The 16,585-nt window shown below is 40.6% G+C and overlaps 2 protein-coding genes across 2 annotated transcripts; both read left to right on the top strand.

Annotated features, from left to right (window-relative positions):
* The first annotated feature begins 2,630 nt into the window (after positions 1-2,630).
* On the top strand, positions 2,631-4,983 carry LOC124628821 (uncharacterized). Its single transcript, XM_047159493.2, has 2 exons — positions 2,631-4,268; positions 4,371-4,983. The coding sequence occupies exon 1, from the start codon at positions 2,706-2,708 to the stop codon at positions 3,537-3,539; it is 834 nt and encodes a 277-aa protein (XP_047015449.1). The 5' UTR covers positions 2,631-2,705; the 3' UTR covers positions 3,540-4,268; positions 4,371-4,983.
* Positions 4,984-10,505: 5,522 nt separating this feature from the next.
* On the top strand, positions 10,506-16,118 carry btbd17a (BTB (POZ) domain containing 17a). The gene is made up of 3 exons (XM_053685187.1): positions 10,506-10,641; positions 13,722-14,007; positions 14,882-16,118. The coding sequence occupies exons 1-3, from the start codon at positions 10,506-10,508 to the stop codon at positions 15,900-15,902; spliced, it is 1,443 nt and encodes a 480-aa protein (XP_053541162.1). The 3' UTR covers positions 15,903-16,118.
* Positions 16,119-16,585: the final 467 nt, after the last annotated feature.

The raw sequence follows: 16,585 nt of genomic DNA, 5'->3' as shown, positions 1-16,585 counted from the left end.
AGAAGAAGCAAAGTGCACAGACTGGAGGTGTAAGTGCCAGAGTAGCTGTTTTTATTTATTTATGTATTTATTTTACGAGTTGGTTAGGTGTTCACGGAAGAGGTGGGTCTTTAGCTGTTTTTTGAAGATGGTGAGAGATTCTGTGGTCCGGATTGAGGTTGGAAGTTCATCGCACCACTGAGGGACAGTTAGTGTGAAGGTTCTGGAAAGGGACCTTGAGCGACGCTGAGTAGGCACTACTCAGCGTCGGTCATTGATTGATCGCAGATTGCGTGAGGGAACGTAAGCCTTCAGGAGAGAGTTGAGGTAGGGGGGAGCTGTTCCAGACAAGGTCTTGAAGGTGAGCATCAAGGCCTTGAATTTGATGCGGGAGGCTACAGGAAGTCAGTGGAGGGAGATGAAGAGGGGTGTAACATGGGTTATCTTGGGCTGGTTGAATATGAGGCATGCTGCTGCATTCTGAATCAACAATTTCTTAAACATGTTCATTTATCAGCACTTATTTTAGATTTACATTCTGAATGCACAAATTGATTGAATATACAGTATATCATGTACTTCATTACCAAAAAAAAAAACAAACCTTTTCCACATTTGGTAATGTTACTACCTGGGACTTAAAAATGGGCTTAATTTGGGGTTATATACTGTATATGAATTAGATTATTAGAATTATGAATATAGAATTAAATTATACATTTATTTATTTATTTATTTATATATATTATATTTTTATCTTGGTTAATAAAAAAAGAATTACAAATCACTAACACATTTTTTTCAGTAGCTGAGTTTATTGCACAACATTAAAGGTCTATAAATTGATTTTAAAAAATGGTCATTTTATTAACACATAAAGAAAATTGTTAATGTTGGAAAATTACTGTGGTATAAGAGGAATAAAACATTCTAGTGATGTTAATCTTGTCATATCACAGCAAAGCAGTGACTACATTTCCCATCCTGCACGGCGGTCTACAAACATTGCCGCCATGGGCTGCAATTCCCAGGACACTTATGTTCACTCTAATCATGCACACCTGCATCCTATTCACAGCACTCACAACCACACATATGAGAGAGTGGTTCTACACAAGGACTTTGCGAAGTATTGCGCTCAGTTGCTTAGTCTCTGTCGTATTTCCAAGCCTTATCCCGTGGTTGCTTTTCTAGTTATGGACTTTGTTTACCCTGTTGACCTCGATTCCCTGTTCTGCCTAGTTTTGCCTGTTTCACTGATCGTTTGACTCTAGCCTGCCTTGGACTTTGTTTTCTGCCTGTTCCTTTGTACTTCGTATTGCTCTTTTAAACTGTCATACCTGCACTTGCTTCCGTCTCAGCCTCCATTACATGACAAATCTACTTTGCTGTAGGGAACGACTATTTTAAAGTTATTAAAAGTATTCAAAAGAGTTACAGTCAAATCACCTTCTAGCTTCTTCAATTATTTACACATCAGTTAAAAAAATTAAGTCCTTTTTCGAGCGCACGGTGGCTTACTGGTTCGCACATTTGCCTCACACCTTCAGGGTCGGGGGTTTGATTCCCACCGTGGTCCTATGTGTGCGGAGTTTGCATGTTCTCCCCGTGCTGCGGGGGTTTCCTCCGGGTACTCTGGTTTCCTCCCCCTGTCCAAAGACATGCATGGTAGGCTGATTGGCATGTCTAAAGTGTCCGTAGTGTATGAATGGGTGTGTGATTGTGTATGTGATTGTACTCTGTGATGGATTGGCACGCTGTCCAGGGTGTACCCCGCCTTGTGCCTGATGATCCCTGGGATAGGCTCCAGACTCCCTGTGACCCTGAAGAAAAGGATAAGCGGTATGCCAATCAGCCTACCATGCATGTCTTTGGACTGGGGAGGAAACCAGAGTACCTGGAGGAAACCCCCGCAGCACGGGGAGAACATGCAAACTCCACACACACAAGGCCACGGTGGGAATCGAACCCCCAACCCTGGCGGCGTGAGGCAAACGTGCTAACCACAAAGCCATCGTACGCCCTTGTTCTTTTTAGTAGTAGTAGTAGTAGTAGTAGTAGTAGTAGTAGTAGTAGTAGTAGTAGTAGTAGTAGTAGTAGTAGTAGTAGTAGTAGTAGTAGTAGTAGTAGTAGTAGTAGTAGTAGTAGTACAAGGGTCAGCGACTTTTGTTTTTGTACCCAAAGTAGCAGTCTCTGCATTTTTGAGGTACTGTTTTATTTCCCACCTGGTTAAACACTGCCCTCTTGTGGAATGTTGCCTTAATTTAAAAAAATTGGGAGCATGCATACAAAACACAGCAATATTATTATATATCTAATTGTATATCCTTACAGATTGTATGAAATGTATAATTATAATTGCATAGTTATTGTAATTATATACTTTTAAATGGAAAGCCAGAGGGAAAGAGAAAGAAAGAGATAGTGAGACAGTTCAAATAGATTAAACACTTCAGCCATGGCTAAATGTAAAGTGACATTATTATTAGTAGTAATAGTATTAGAAGAAAAAAAAATCACTTTTGTGATGTTGCCATGGCCACCGCTGTGACGTCACAGACTAGTTCGAAATGGAACGGCTGACCCCCTTTCCACTGCACTTTCTGTATTTGGTTTAAGCTCGACTACGGATACTACTCGATTAGTTGTTATTATTATTATTATTATTATTATTATTATTATTATTATTATTATTATTATTATTATTAGTGCTACCGTCAATCAGGATGATTAGACACACACACGGTGGTTACGTGTCGGAGTCGGAGTCGGAGGAGTCCGATGAACTGCGCGCGAGCTCCATGAACGCGCAGCTGCGCCAGGAGAATAAAGCGCTGAAGAGTCACGTGGAGCGTCTGCAGATCTTACTGTCCGACGTCCCACATTTTGAAGAAGAGAAGCGCACCATGCTGGAGGCCCTCCATCAGTCCTGCGTGAGAGAGCCGAACGTGAAGGAGCGCTTGAAAGAGGAGGAGAGGGAGAACGAGTGTATCGAGGACGCGCTCGCGGATCTGACGTACATCCTGAGATCTGAAAAGCCTAGGCAAATAAAATTAGTGACTCTCAAGCGAGAGGTGCTCACAGCCAAATGTTGCGTGGAGGACATGCAGATCAGCCTCGACGAGAGAGATGAGATCATCAGGAGGAAAGACGCAGAGTTAGTGGAACTATTCGCCTTTCTCAAGGACTGCTCTGTGCACGCGGAGGGAATCGCAGCGCGCATCGAGGATGCAGAAAAAGCGGTGCGCGCGGTCAGGGAGCGCGAGGTAAAGGAGCCTTTGCGCGTGCGGGACGTACAGGCATGCGAAGTGAAGTGGAAGAAGACTCCTACAGCTCCAGTGAAGAGAGTTCAGAGTGAAGTGAGACAGTCCAGAGTGAATGGCATGCTGGTTACAGTGTGCTGCTTCGCCCTCACACTGATCTTCATGCTCTTCTTTACTTTCTCCGTTTTACTGCCATTCAGCTGTGAAGACAGCCTGGCCATCACGTGCACTGAGGCCATCCTGGACAGTGTGGAGGAGCTTAGAGTGCCTTTCCGTACTGCTGATTGTACTGCGTAACTACGAACTTGATTCTTCAATGATAACAGAGAAAGAGAGAGAGAGAGAGAGTGAGAGATCATTAGGAGGAAGGATGCAGAGATGGAAGAATGATTATCTTTTCCAGGAGAAACAGTGGAGGAGGAAAAGAGGACAGCTGTTAAAAAGAAAAGCGCAGCCTTTCCAGGAACTGAACTTAGAGCAGAAGGCTGGATCTGACAACCCAAAATACTTTCCCTCCATCCTCTATACCGCTTAATCCTCTTCAGGGTCACAGGGAAACCTGGAGTTTCCATCCCATGGACCATGGGGCACAAGGCAGAGTACACCCTGGACAGGGTGCCAGTCCATCGCAGGGCACACTCACATACCCATTCATACACTACAGACACTTTGGACATGCCAATCAGCCTACCGTGCATGTCTTTAGACTGGGGAAAAGGGAGTACGGAGGAAAACCCCGCAGTACGGGGAGAACATGCAAACTCTACACACACAGGGCCACAGTGGGAATCAAACCCCTGACCCTGGAGGTGTGAGGCGAACGTGCTAACCACTAAGCCACCGTGCGCCCCCAAAATCTACCAGTGTGTTTGTGTGAGTGTCTTCAGTGTGAACAGCACGGAGACCTGAGGTGTGCCAGTGCTCAGTATGACCGTGCAGGAAGTGTTCCATCCGATCTGAACAGTGTGGTCATTTAGTCAGGAGGTCCAGGATCCAGCTGCAGAGGGACGGAGTGAAGCCCAGCAGGTTTGTTTGAATCGAGGCTGTCTTTTTTCCTCTACTGTGCACTATACTGAGTTAACACTAACAACATCTCTAATTAATAAATACCCCCTCCCTCACTTTTAGTAAGCGCTTTATCCGGAGCTTATCCTGGGAACACTCTGGGGGAACACACCCTGGATGACTGCTGTGAGGAGACAACATTACCTGCTGAACAACTCTCCCACCTAATGAATGAACCAACAAAACAAATAAATGAATATATTTTCATGTTCTTGTTGTTTTCCCACTTATTATTATTATTGTTGTTGTTGTTGTTGTTGTTAAAAAGGGTCAGTGAGGGTTGTTTTTATACCCAAATTAGCAGTCTGCATTTTTGTGGTACTGTTTAAATTGCCCAATCTCACCTGGGTAAACACTGCCCTCTTGTGGAACATTATTATTACTATTTTAGGAAAATTGGGAACTGCATACAAAACACAGTAATATTATTATACAGTATATCCTTACTGTGTACTTTTATATATATCTGTGTTATCTCTCTCTCTCTCTCTCTCCCTCTCTTTCTCTCTCTCTCTCTTTGTCTCACACGCACACACATAACATATTGACCTATAATATAAGAATTATTTGGCATATTAGACATGTTAAATTGCATCTTGTTGCAAAGAACTGATTACTAATCCAGTTGTAGCTTCATATTTTACCAGTGAATCATACAGATCACATGCTGGGTTTTACCATTTAACCCAAAATTCTGGGGGTTTCATTCGGCCCAACCAATGAGTGAAATAAATTCTCTTGCTGGGTTAAATATTACCTATACTTTGGGTTATTTCCTGCCTCATTGCCTTGCTACTTTTATATTTAATAATAACAACAATAATAATAAATAAAAGATAGCAATAGCAAAGGAATGTAATATTATAATTATTGCGGTTCTGGTAATACAATAATACAAAAAGGTCACTGTAAATGTGATTTTAATGAGTTTTCACACTTTTTTCTGAAACAAATTATGACTGGATGCCGATGTCTGAACATACACTTGCCATCCAACACCCACCTCTCCCACTAACATCCCCCATAGATAAAACCACAGTTTTAATAGAACAACTTCTTTAAAACATGCAAAACTGTGCAAAATCTTTAGGCACTGTATAGAATCTTATCCATCATGCCGTACCATCAGAGTGGCACCTGAACACTCAAAAATTCATTCATGCCACATGACAATCAGTCCAAACATGTAGAGTCATCAAGAACCATCTACAGCCACAAGAACAAGAAGGAGTCCTGCAACAGATGGTCCTTTAAAGGAGTCATATCATGATTTTTAAATGTTTTTAAACGTTAATTATCTTCTTTATTGGGTGTAATAGAATAGGTTAACGTGCTTTAATGTTCAAAACATACATCATTTGTCAAATAATGTACATTATTGCAGTACCTCTATTCCCAGGCTGACTGAAACGCTCTGATTTCTCCAAAGCCCCTCCTTCTGAAAAGCCCAGAGAGCTCCGATTGGCCAGCTGACCCATTGCGTATTGATTGGCTAAAAGCCTCACGAGTGAGGCGGAAATGTAACGCACGTTGGCTCAGCTGTAGCCTCCAAAGCTTCTAAAGCAATTCTACGTTCCTAAGCAACATGTCGTTGGATTTACCGTATCAGTTTGAGCCCGAGTCAGAAAATATGGATGATCAAGTGGAACCAACTTTGCAAGCACGACTTGAGCAGAACGTTTCACAGTGCTAAGTTTTTATTTTCTAACTCTCTCACCTTTCAGATACGATGTAAATTCTGACACCCCTCCGGCGGTCTGCTAAATTTTGTTATATACACAGCTTCTGTGTGTACGTAGGTACTCGTGCGCTATACCTTTGGAAAGCTAAGATTCTTGTGATTCGATTGATATAAACCGTTTCAAAATACAATCGCAACAACAACAGCTACAATCAGCGTCTCTGTCAGACCACTAACATACAAACAAAAACTGAGGCAACTTAGCAAACTTTAGCTAGCACGTTAGCAGAGGTCTACAACTGAGCCACAACACAAACAGCAGATACGTCATAAAATAATCAAACACACTTACAGGTTCTGATTCAGAAGCACAAGATTGTCCGAGCAAAGAGAGAATCACCACACTTCTCAGGAATAGCCTTTGTGTGTAGCCTGCCTTGTACTCGCCCAGGTTCAGGAAGCTGTCCTCCGTAAAATGTGCTGTGCACAAGCAAACGTTTGGATTGTACTGCTCAGGAACAGCGTTATAAATAAACAGTAACCACTGATTCCTAATTTCATCCATTTTTTTGAGCGCTAAACAAAGGGATTTTGCTTTTGCAATGAAACACAAAGTGTCTCCACGACATGTCGCCTGAATCCACTGAAGCCTCGCCTTACTCTGACCACCTCCCGAGGTTCGTTTGTGCGTCCGTTTGTGGTTCGATTTCTTCGTGATATGTGAAAGCAACGAGGTCCAACGAGCAACAATGGTGCCGTACCTGCAGCCATGTTCCATCACTGCTGAAAACAACACAAAACTTTTCACCATGTCAGGTGGCGGGGTCATGTGGTCTCGACTTGGATGAAATTTTGGGTACGAGCTCACGTCTGAGTTCTTATGAAGTTGTGGTGTGAACAAGAACGGGTCCGAGATCACTTCATTGCTGAAGATGACCAAAAAAAGAACCGGGTTCTCTTTTGAGTCCACTATATTATGAACACCAAAAGCCCTGAGGTCACTTTCAGCTGGTTCCCTTTCTGGTTCACTTTAAGTGAACTCTGTTTTGGTTCTTTTGAAACAAACTACATGTGAAAACACCCTAAAAGAAAAATAAAGTGCACCTCCTATTGCATCAATTCTCTATATAAAGGGTGAGTCAAATAAAAACCTTAAAAGTGTGACACTGAACGTAATGTAGATTTTGTAGAAAAATGACACTTTTGTGGCACCTATTTGCAGTAAACAATGCAAAATAAAAAAAATAAAAAGTTTTCATTTGACTCACTATCAGGTTCAGTGCTAAACTGTATTTTACGTAAATCTTATCTAATATTATGACATGCACAAATATATAAACACACACAAACATAACCCTGGGCCTCGACGCTGTCTGAACGCCGTGTCAGTGAAATTTAAATCGGTGCTCATATATTCACATCACTGACAAGTGGAACAACAGGAAAGAGGATGTTGTTTAAATGTGTCTCTTTAGATTAGGATCAGACTCCGCCTGACAGTGAGGATCCTTCTCACATCATTTACCTCAGAGCATTTCACTCTTTATTCTCCCTCACTCTCTCTCCGGTGTGTGTCGTAGCTGTCTTCTACTCAGCACATGTCTCTGATCCTCTAGCTGGCAGTAACCAAGTAACATAAGCTCCACGTCTAGAGAGGGGCTTCCTCCAGCTGCTGTCCTTTCAGCTTGACTAGATGAAAAGGAGCTAAAGATCCTTACACACACTGGACTGGGGAAATGGATATTACACTGGCTCAGCTCTGACTCTCCACCTGCCCACATAAGCTTAACGCTTAAAATAGCACAGCGATGGACACCATGTGTCGTGGCACAGTAAAAAAAAACAACCAAAAAACAAAATCACAATGTCTGCGATAACAACTACCAGACAGTTATAATGCACAAATGTAAAATTGCCTAAATTAAAATGTAACATATGACTTCCTGTTTTTTATTCGGAAAATAAATAAATAAATAAATAAATAAACGATCTTAACCCCAGATTTAAGATAGAGAAGTTACAAGCATAAATGATCGGAAATTGTGTTATTACTCCTGGGTGAGAGGAAGTTTGTTTTCTCAGGTAGAAAAAAAAAGGTTTAAAAGGGAAATATATATATATATATATATATATATATATATATATATATATATATATATATATATATATATATAAATAATGAAATAAATAAATAAAAAAGTTAAGTTTTCTACACTTCTGCTCTTGTAGAGCTATACAATAGGAAAGAACTTTTCCCAGTCTACCAGAACATTGGAAAAAATTTCAAGATCTCATATTTTGTAACAAATTTTTTTTCCCCCATAATGCAACCCTCCAACCCCCCAGTATTGCAGTAAGTAAATAGTAAGTGTTATTTAATTTAATTTACTCTAAGACTATCAGTTCCAATACTTTTCTGTACGACATACCCGGACTTCATTTTTTTTTTCATCTGTAAGTCTGTGAGGAGAAATTTGTCATCTAGAGCCAAAAATATTGGTCACATATACATTACAGCACAGTGAAATTCTTTTCTTTGCATATCCTAGCTTGTTATCAAGGGCCCAGCAGTGGCAGCTTGGCGGTGCTGGGGTTTGAACCCCCAACCTTCTGATCAGTAATCCAGAGCCTTAAACAGGTTAATGACGACAGAGAGACAATTTATTATACCACAGTATTGTAAAAAAAACAGCAAAAAAACCCCCCAAAACAAAACTCTTATCTTGTGTGAGTAGATCAAACTACACCATCAGAGGTAGTGTAAATGAAAACACAACCGGAGATGGCACTTTATGCAGTGTTCTTTTAATTTTGAAATAAGTGGTGATCCATTTGACTATTGATGCTGATATGATGTTCTCTTGTGTTTGCACACATACTACACTGCTATACACACACACACACACACACACACACACACACACACATACACACAGTGACCTCTGATGCTACTTCCTCTTCACAGCTGCTGCCTCTACTGATCGATATTGTACAATGCCGACAGGCAGAAAAAGTCCAAATCTATGGTAACTGTCAGTAACTTTCAGATCTGCTCATCAGTGGAGGCTCAAACACTGGACTGGTACAGGGGAACGGCTGACCCAATTAATCCAGAGCATCCAAAAGTGATAGCGCTGTTTGGTGCCATCATACCTCCAGCCAGGGCAAAAACAACAAGAGTTTGTGTGTAAGAAGTAAGAGATTGCATGAAAGACAGGAATGATGTGTGTGTTTGGACCTGGACTCTATTCACGCATCTATCTGTTGTTCCTGCTGATGTCCATGTGGCACTACATCAGGCCTTTGTGCGGAGGTAAGAGGATCCTACCAGTTCCCGTGTGGCATTTCGTCAATCAAACAAAAGAAGATAGATTTTAAAAAAGGAAAGTGCTCTAATAATATTTTGGCTACTTATTAAAGCTCTAGAACTTTCTATTCCTGAACGTTCCACCATGGAGCACATTATTTATTAAAAGTGTGATTAGATTCCAGTTGATTTATTTCTGAGGTAATAAGGTTTCAAGTAACACGTCAAACATGGTTAATAACTACTGTACTACTGTAAGTGCTCAATAAAACAAAATATATAATAACTTTAATAATAGCTGGTTGTGTTTTCCAATACTGCAACAAAATAAAAACAACAACTTTAATAGAAAGAATATACAGTACATGAATATGCAATTTCTAAAACTTCCGCCATGTCTACCTGCTATCTAAAAATATCACTTACAGTAGCTAACTAGTTAACTGCTACCATTTGTTACACGTTGATACGATTTCGGCATCGACGGCTCAATTTGCATTGCATTCTTATAGCTTTTTTCTTGTTAACATTAGCCTATCAAACCTGTCAAAGTACACCGTAATACCTACAATTTATCTACCGTACTGCAAAATCGATTAGTTTTTCAGAGATTTGTAGTGGTTCTAATGGTTTTTAATGAGTTTCTGGTGGTCTGTAGTGAGACAGTGGAACATTTTGATCCTAATGCTTCCTGTGGCTTATCTACTTTGTTCTGATGGTAATCATCTGCCTGTGAAAGAAGGCAAATGGGCTGATCTGGTGGTTTTTTCATATTTAATAGGTCATATTTCATATTTATTATGTCAGAGGTTCTCATACTCTTTACATTCAGGGACCCCTTTAATTGTAATAATAATAATAATAATAAATAATATATATATATATATATATATATATATATATATATATATATATATATATATATATATATATATATATATTTTACAAATGTCCCCCTTGGTACAGATTTACACATTTATTTTAAGAAAAACCTTTAAAAAGTAAAATTAGCCACAATATCTGAGCCAGAGCGTTTTATTATTATTATTATTATTATTATTATTATTATTTCTGAACTTCCTGCCCATTTTCATTAAAATGGCATTAGATTCCAGTTGATGTTATTTATAGTTATTTATTTCCCCACGCAACATTTTCCAGTGATGCTCAACATCGTATTAATGAGAAATCCGGCATAGAAGTAGTGGAGATGTTGGTGCAAACGCTGGACTCAAAGTCCCAGAATGCCATGCAACTATATGGCACAGCTGCGCTGAGTTACGGCAGAGACTCAACTCAGTTAAGCCCGCAAGATGACGAGCGGGACGGCATTGCTAGTAGCATTAGTATGAAAGTTGAAGGTTTAGAAGCTGATCTGTTTGAGTAAAGTGTACAGATGAGGAGGTGAAAGAGCTGGACAGAGTAAAAGACTAAAGCGCCGCTGCATTGCTCTCTTTAGGTAGAGGGCTAAATGTCATTGCACCACTATTAGGAGGTAGTTGAATGGCATTGTGTGTAAAGTAGTAAACCTTTAAGTGAAGTGGCAACAGTCAGTGCAAGAAGTTTAAACAACAACAACAAAAGTCACCTCAGGATTTCATTACAAAGTCAATCTCGGACAACACTGAAGACCACGTGTTAATTATAAAGATTAATATACAAGTTGTTGCAAAATCCCCCCAAAAGATCTGCTTGTGTAGGAGCTTGCACAATGATAAACTCGTAGCTATATGCTCCTCTTACTTGCTAGCTACATTAGACTTGTAGCTATGGTGCAAAAAAATAGAAGCAAAGGGTTTTTTAAATGATTTTTTTTTTTCAATTTTGACTGTTTTTGCAACCACTGAGCAACCACTGCTACTCTTACCATCTGCAGGGAGTACTGTGTGTCTAAGATATTAAAGCAGAATATATTCCTTTCGATTTTTATAGAACTATAGAAAGTTATAGAATTTTTTATTTTACTCCTTTGACAAAATTTTATGTGACGTGAGAAACGGACATTTATTTAATCTGTTTGCCTTTTGCTGGTGCTGATTAGTTTATGATACACCATGTGGTTATTTCATGATCATGTGATTATTTATAACAGGTGAATGGTAACTAGGACACACGTAGGTTTGCTCACATGGGTGTGGTACCACACACACACACACACACACACACACACACACACATACAAGTGCACCATGGGTAGAGCCAATTTCTATTAACACACCCCAGTGCACAACTTCGAAACTTCATGCACAGCACAGAGAAATCAATCTAGTCAGCCTGAAGCGTGTTCACTCAAGCATGTAATTTTAATAATGAAAATCAGTAAGGGCAGGCAGGACACACTGAACATTCATTGTGGCTTAGACAATTTAATTATATTGTTGTGAGTGTCATTATTATGGTAAATGGTCTGCACTTATATAGTGCTTTTTTAACCTTGGTGGTTCCAAAGCACTTTACACTGGTTCTTATTCACCCATTCACTCACACACACCAATGGTAGCAGAGCTGCCATGAAAGGTGCTAACTTGTCATCGGGAGCAACTTGGGGTTCAGTGTCTTGCCCGAGGACACTTCGGGATGTGGAGTCACGTGGGCCGGGAATCAAACCGCCAACCCTACGATTAGTGGACCACCCGCTCTACCACCTGAGCCAAAGCATTTATGACATTAACCTCTTACGCTCTTTTTCAAATAATACAAATCAATTACACTGACAACAATTTGGATTTAAATACAAAATATCTGATTAAGAAAAACAAAGCAAATTACATTTAATATAATCTCTTCACACAGTGTAGAGTATACATAATCTGTATTGAAAGATCTAGTGTTCTCTGTGGCAGTGTTAAACCTAGCATCATTAATACTAGCTAACGTACCTAGCCAGCTAGCTAACCACTAGCATTTGTCACAGGTAGACACGAGCAAGTATCAAACTCTTGATTTGCATTGTCATGTTCTTAGTGATTTTTTTTTTTTTTTTTAAATTTAACAGTAGTCAAATCTGTCAAAATACATTTTTTATTTTCTTCATCACTAATGTTATGTTGGCTACTAGTAAATTAGCTCGTGTTTGTACTAGACATGAGTGTGAGATTATTTACTGGAAGGCTAGCTAAATTAGTTAACAATCTTATTTTAACTAATTTAAACTTAATATTAAATTTTACCTAACATTTTAACTTAATTTAATTTTAACTATAGTATTTTGTACTTTGCATGTTTTTGAATAGCAGTATTAACCTTGACTCATGGAGAGCTGCACTGTAGCTCTATATACAGTCAGGTCCATAAGTATTTGGACAGTGACACAATTGTACACTTACTCCAGGCATTTCTGTGTTGGCCAGTGCATTTCTTCTTTGTAAGAATGTACCAAATTGTTGATTTGGCCACTCCAAAAGTTTCTGCTGTCTGTCTGATAGGTCTGTTTATTTGCATATATATTTTCAGCCTAATGATGGTTTCCTTCACTTGCATCGACACCTCTTTGGACAGCATATTGAGAGTTCCCTTGAACAGCTACCAAATGCAAATTCAACACTTAGAATCAACTCCAGACCTTTTAACTCCTTCATTTGTAGTGAAATAATGAGGAAACAGGTCACACCTGGCCATGAAACTGCCTATCAGGCAATTGTCCAATTACTTTTGAGTCTGTGAAAATGGAGGGACTCTGTAAAAATATGGCTGAAATTCCTAAATGGTTAATACAATATTTTTGCAAAACCCCTTGAATTAAAGCTGAAAGCCTACACTTTGCTGACATCATGGTTGCTTCATTTCAAATCCATTTTGAATGGTGGTGTAGGTGGTGTACAGCAGGCTTATGGACCTGACTGTATGACCTACCTCACATTTTTCATTCAGACAGCCATTCCTTAATTCATCTTCAGTGAAAACTTGATCCTAGCCAGGGTCAGGCATAAAGTGGGAATACACTCTGGATGGGATGTTGTTCAATGAAATATTGCTGTCTGGTTCCCACTTATTAAATGACTTTTGTGGACACTGTGGGCTGACTTTAAGTCCAAACGTTATTTAAATATTTACACGGGGAGAGTTACACGTATAAGTGTTTATGTACGAAGGTGTTTCTTCCTGTTCATCTCACTGTTCATGATCTATATTTTTAATCCATCTAGTATTTCTTACTGGTTGGCTGGAAGAGGTTACTCTCAATTCGAGCAAATACTTTTCGTCTAATCCTAATAACAATCACTTTACTGACTCTTAGTACATCCTGTATGCATTATGTATCATGCATTACTCTTAGTGCTCTTCATTATTTGCTTTATTAGTTTAATATTACTTTTCATTTCAGATGACAAACAGGAAGTAGTGGTCTAGTCACATTTTTGGACCTGTACTATTCCGTATAGTTCAACAGATACAGACTCGCCATATCGCTCTGTATCTGATGCAGGTCTGTTGAGGTTGGACGAAGAAGTGGACAACGGCGTCTCCGTGATCGGTCACTCTGAGCATTTAAAGGCGCAGCTGGAGGCTCTACTGCTGCACGGGAACAACAGCGACGTGTCTCTTCGTGTGGAGACGACAGATGGGGATGAGGTGAAGGTGATCCAAGCCCACAAGCTCATGCTGTCTCTGCAAAGCCGCACCTTCCTGAAGCTGCTTGAGAAGAGGAACAGCAGCACGCTGGTGCTGAGAGAGAGTCCAGAGTGCATCGCCGTTTTCGAGAAGTTTATCAGGTGAAGGGAAATTAGAGGACAAATAAAATATTTACTGTTTTACATAGATTAGGAGTGTCCATCTTTGGTCATGGAGGGCTTTACAAACAAAGATTTGTGGCATTCTTGGCCATGTGTGCTAAAGAAGGTATGATGCTAATCTCCAGGATGAGAATCTGATATCCCTTTATTTGTCCCATATAAATTACAGGACAGTGAAATTTTTTGCATATATCCCAGCTTGTTAGGAAGCTGGGGTCAGAGCGCAGGGTCATCCATGATTTGGCACCCCTGTGGCAGAGAGGGTTAAAGGCCTTGCTCAAGGGCCCAACAGTGGCCGCTTGGTAGTGCTGGTGCTTGAACTCACAACCTTATGATGACTAACCCAGAGCCTTAACCGTTGAGTGACCACTGCCTTAGTAACATAACTCAGTCAATCAGTTTTTGTTCATTTTTCCATTCAGGTTATTTAAAAAAATAACCTGAACAATTCTCTTTTACATGAATAGAATGGAACAGGTAATAGAAATATACATTGACCACATTTTGGTTTGAGGTTAACCCACCCACGCAAATGAGCCAAATGTCCTTCACAACATTAAAACTGTCAGATATTCCTACATCTGCAGAAATATTTGTTCCCCAACAAGATACAAAAACAAGATATATAAAACATGCAAAACTGATAGTAAGTTGCATCTACGATCTATTTTATGTGGTGAAGGTTTTATGACACGTCTTGAAGCCTTCGATGTGTCACATGACATGGTAATATAAGCTGGAAGAGTCGGTTTGGGTCCTCTGAACTCTGATATTCGTATTGTATTAACAACTGAAAAAGTGTGTTTGGTGCATTCCTGTTTCAGAGTCTTAACACAGTGTTGTCTCTCGGCAGGTATTTGTATTGTGGTGAACTGTATTTGCGTTTGGATGAAACCTCTGCTCTGCATGAGCTGGCCACCAAATACGGTGTCTCAGTTCTCCAGCATGGCTTGACTGAATACATGATCCAGAATCTGGCCAGTGCTTCTCTGAGCGGTCACGTGGTGCGCTGGTACGAGTATGCAACCGGAGAGGGCGACGCCAGCCTTCGTGCCAGCTGCCTGCAGTTCCTGTTGCGGAACGTGACGTCGGTGTTACGGAGCTCGCAGTGGCAATCGGTCAGCTCCCAGCTGCTGATGGCGCTGCTGCAGCGCTCTGATCTGGTGCTGTACAGCGAGCTCGAGCTGTTTAAGGCCCTCGAGACCTGGCTGATGCACAATGAGCCAGACAACCTCACAGTGGAAAATGTACTGCGTGCAGTGCGTTACCCGATGATCCCACCACGTGAGCTGTTCCGCTTGCAGCGTGAGTCGCAGGTGCTCTTGCGCTACTACGAGTCAGTGCGTGATCTCCTCTACATGGCCTACCAGTTCCATGCAGCACCCCCACCACAGCTTGCCAAGTTTTTTGATGTGAACTGCAGCCTGTTCATCCCACGCAACTACCTCGCATCAGCATGGGGCAGCGCGTGGCTTATTAACAACCCAGCACGTGACGACCGCACGGCCACCTTCCACACACAACTGGGCCCGAGTGCCCATGACTCCAGCAAGCGTGTGATTTGGAATGCACTGTTCTCACCACGCTCACGTTCTGATGGTAACCCACGTATCATAATCACACCTGCCAACTCCAGCCCTGACTTCGCCGGGGTCATCTTCCAGAAGACGGTGATCGTGTGTGTGCGGCAGCAGGGGCTTCTGGTGGTACGCCGTGTGTACAACTTCCACCAAAGCACAGAAGAGAACGGTGACTTCCTGACTGACAGCGACCTACATGAGAGCTCTTCTGAGTATTTGGTGGACGGCTGGCTGCACCTGCACGTTATTATCAAACCCGTCTATCAGACACTTATCTCCACAAAAATAAAATAAAAATGGTCTCCTATAAAAAATACAGGCGATGGAATGATTTACATGTCTTATTTACTCTGTTTTCCCCTGATAATCAGCAAGTAAGAAATGCTGTTTCTCTTGAGATCCCTCAGCAAATTTGTAAAGGTCTTAGGACAGTTAAGCATTAATTTCCTGAGAAAATTACTTCATAAATTTGAGATAGCTAAATGTTTTCATGAAACATAATAAACTGAATGTACCGTAGATTAGCTTATTGAGGTTTTTACTTAATATTTTCATTTCTCCTCAACAAACTTGACTTTATATACAAGAACAGAGCAAATCACCATTGTTTTTCATGCCATGAGAAAATATAGTAATTCATTCATTAAATAATGTTTTTAAATGTACAAATACAAGATTTCCAAGCATCCGCATTGAAAACAATAGAATAAACTGTGATGGATGTCAATGAGACTTAAAATTTTTGGGGACATGATTAATGTACCTTAGGTTCTAACATAAACAACATAAACTTTTTTCTTTTTTTCCAGAAGAAACACCAACAGCCATCCATGTAGCCGTCCATCCATCTTCTATACCGTTTATCCTTCAGGGTTGTGGGGAACCTGGAGCCTATCTCAGGGAGCATCGGGCACAAGGCAGGGTACACACTGGACAGGGTGCCAGTCCATCACACACACACTCACACACTACGGACA

This window comes from Ictalurus punctatus, chromosome 13 (assembly GCF_001660625.3).
Source record: "Ictalurus punctatus breed USDA103 chromosome 13, Coco_2.0, whole genome shotgun sequence".
NCBI lineage: Eukaryota > Metazoa > Chordata > Actinopteri > Siluriformes > Ictaluridae > Ictalurus > Ictalurus punctatus.
The sequence above is the reverse complement of the archived record's forward strand: the minus strand, read 5'-3'. Positions and strand labels throughout refer to the sequence as shown.

Excerpts from the sequence above, each read along its gene's own strand:
- LOC124628821 (XM_047159493.2), top strand. The coding sequence starts at position 2,706 with ATGATTAGACACACACACGGTGGTTACGTGTCGGAGTCGGAGTCGGAG.
- btbd17a (XM_053685187.1), top strand. The coding sequence starts at position 10,506 with ATGTTGGTGCAAACGCTGGACTCAAAGTCCCAGAATGCCATGCAACTA. Across the intron at positions 10,642-13,721 it reads CGGCATTGCTAGTAGCATTA|GTCTGTTGAGGTTGGACGAA; the intron begins GTATGAAAGTTG and ends TATCTGATGCAG. Across the intron at positions 14,008-14,881 it reads GTTTTCGAGAAGTTTATCAG|GTATTTGTATTGTGGTGAAC; the intron begins GTGAAGGGAAAT and ends GTCTCTCGGCAG.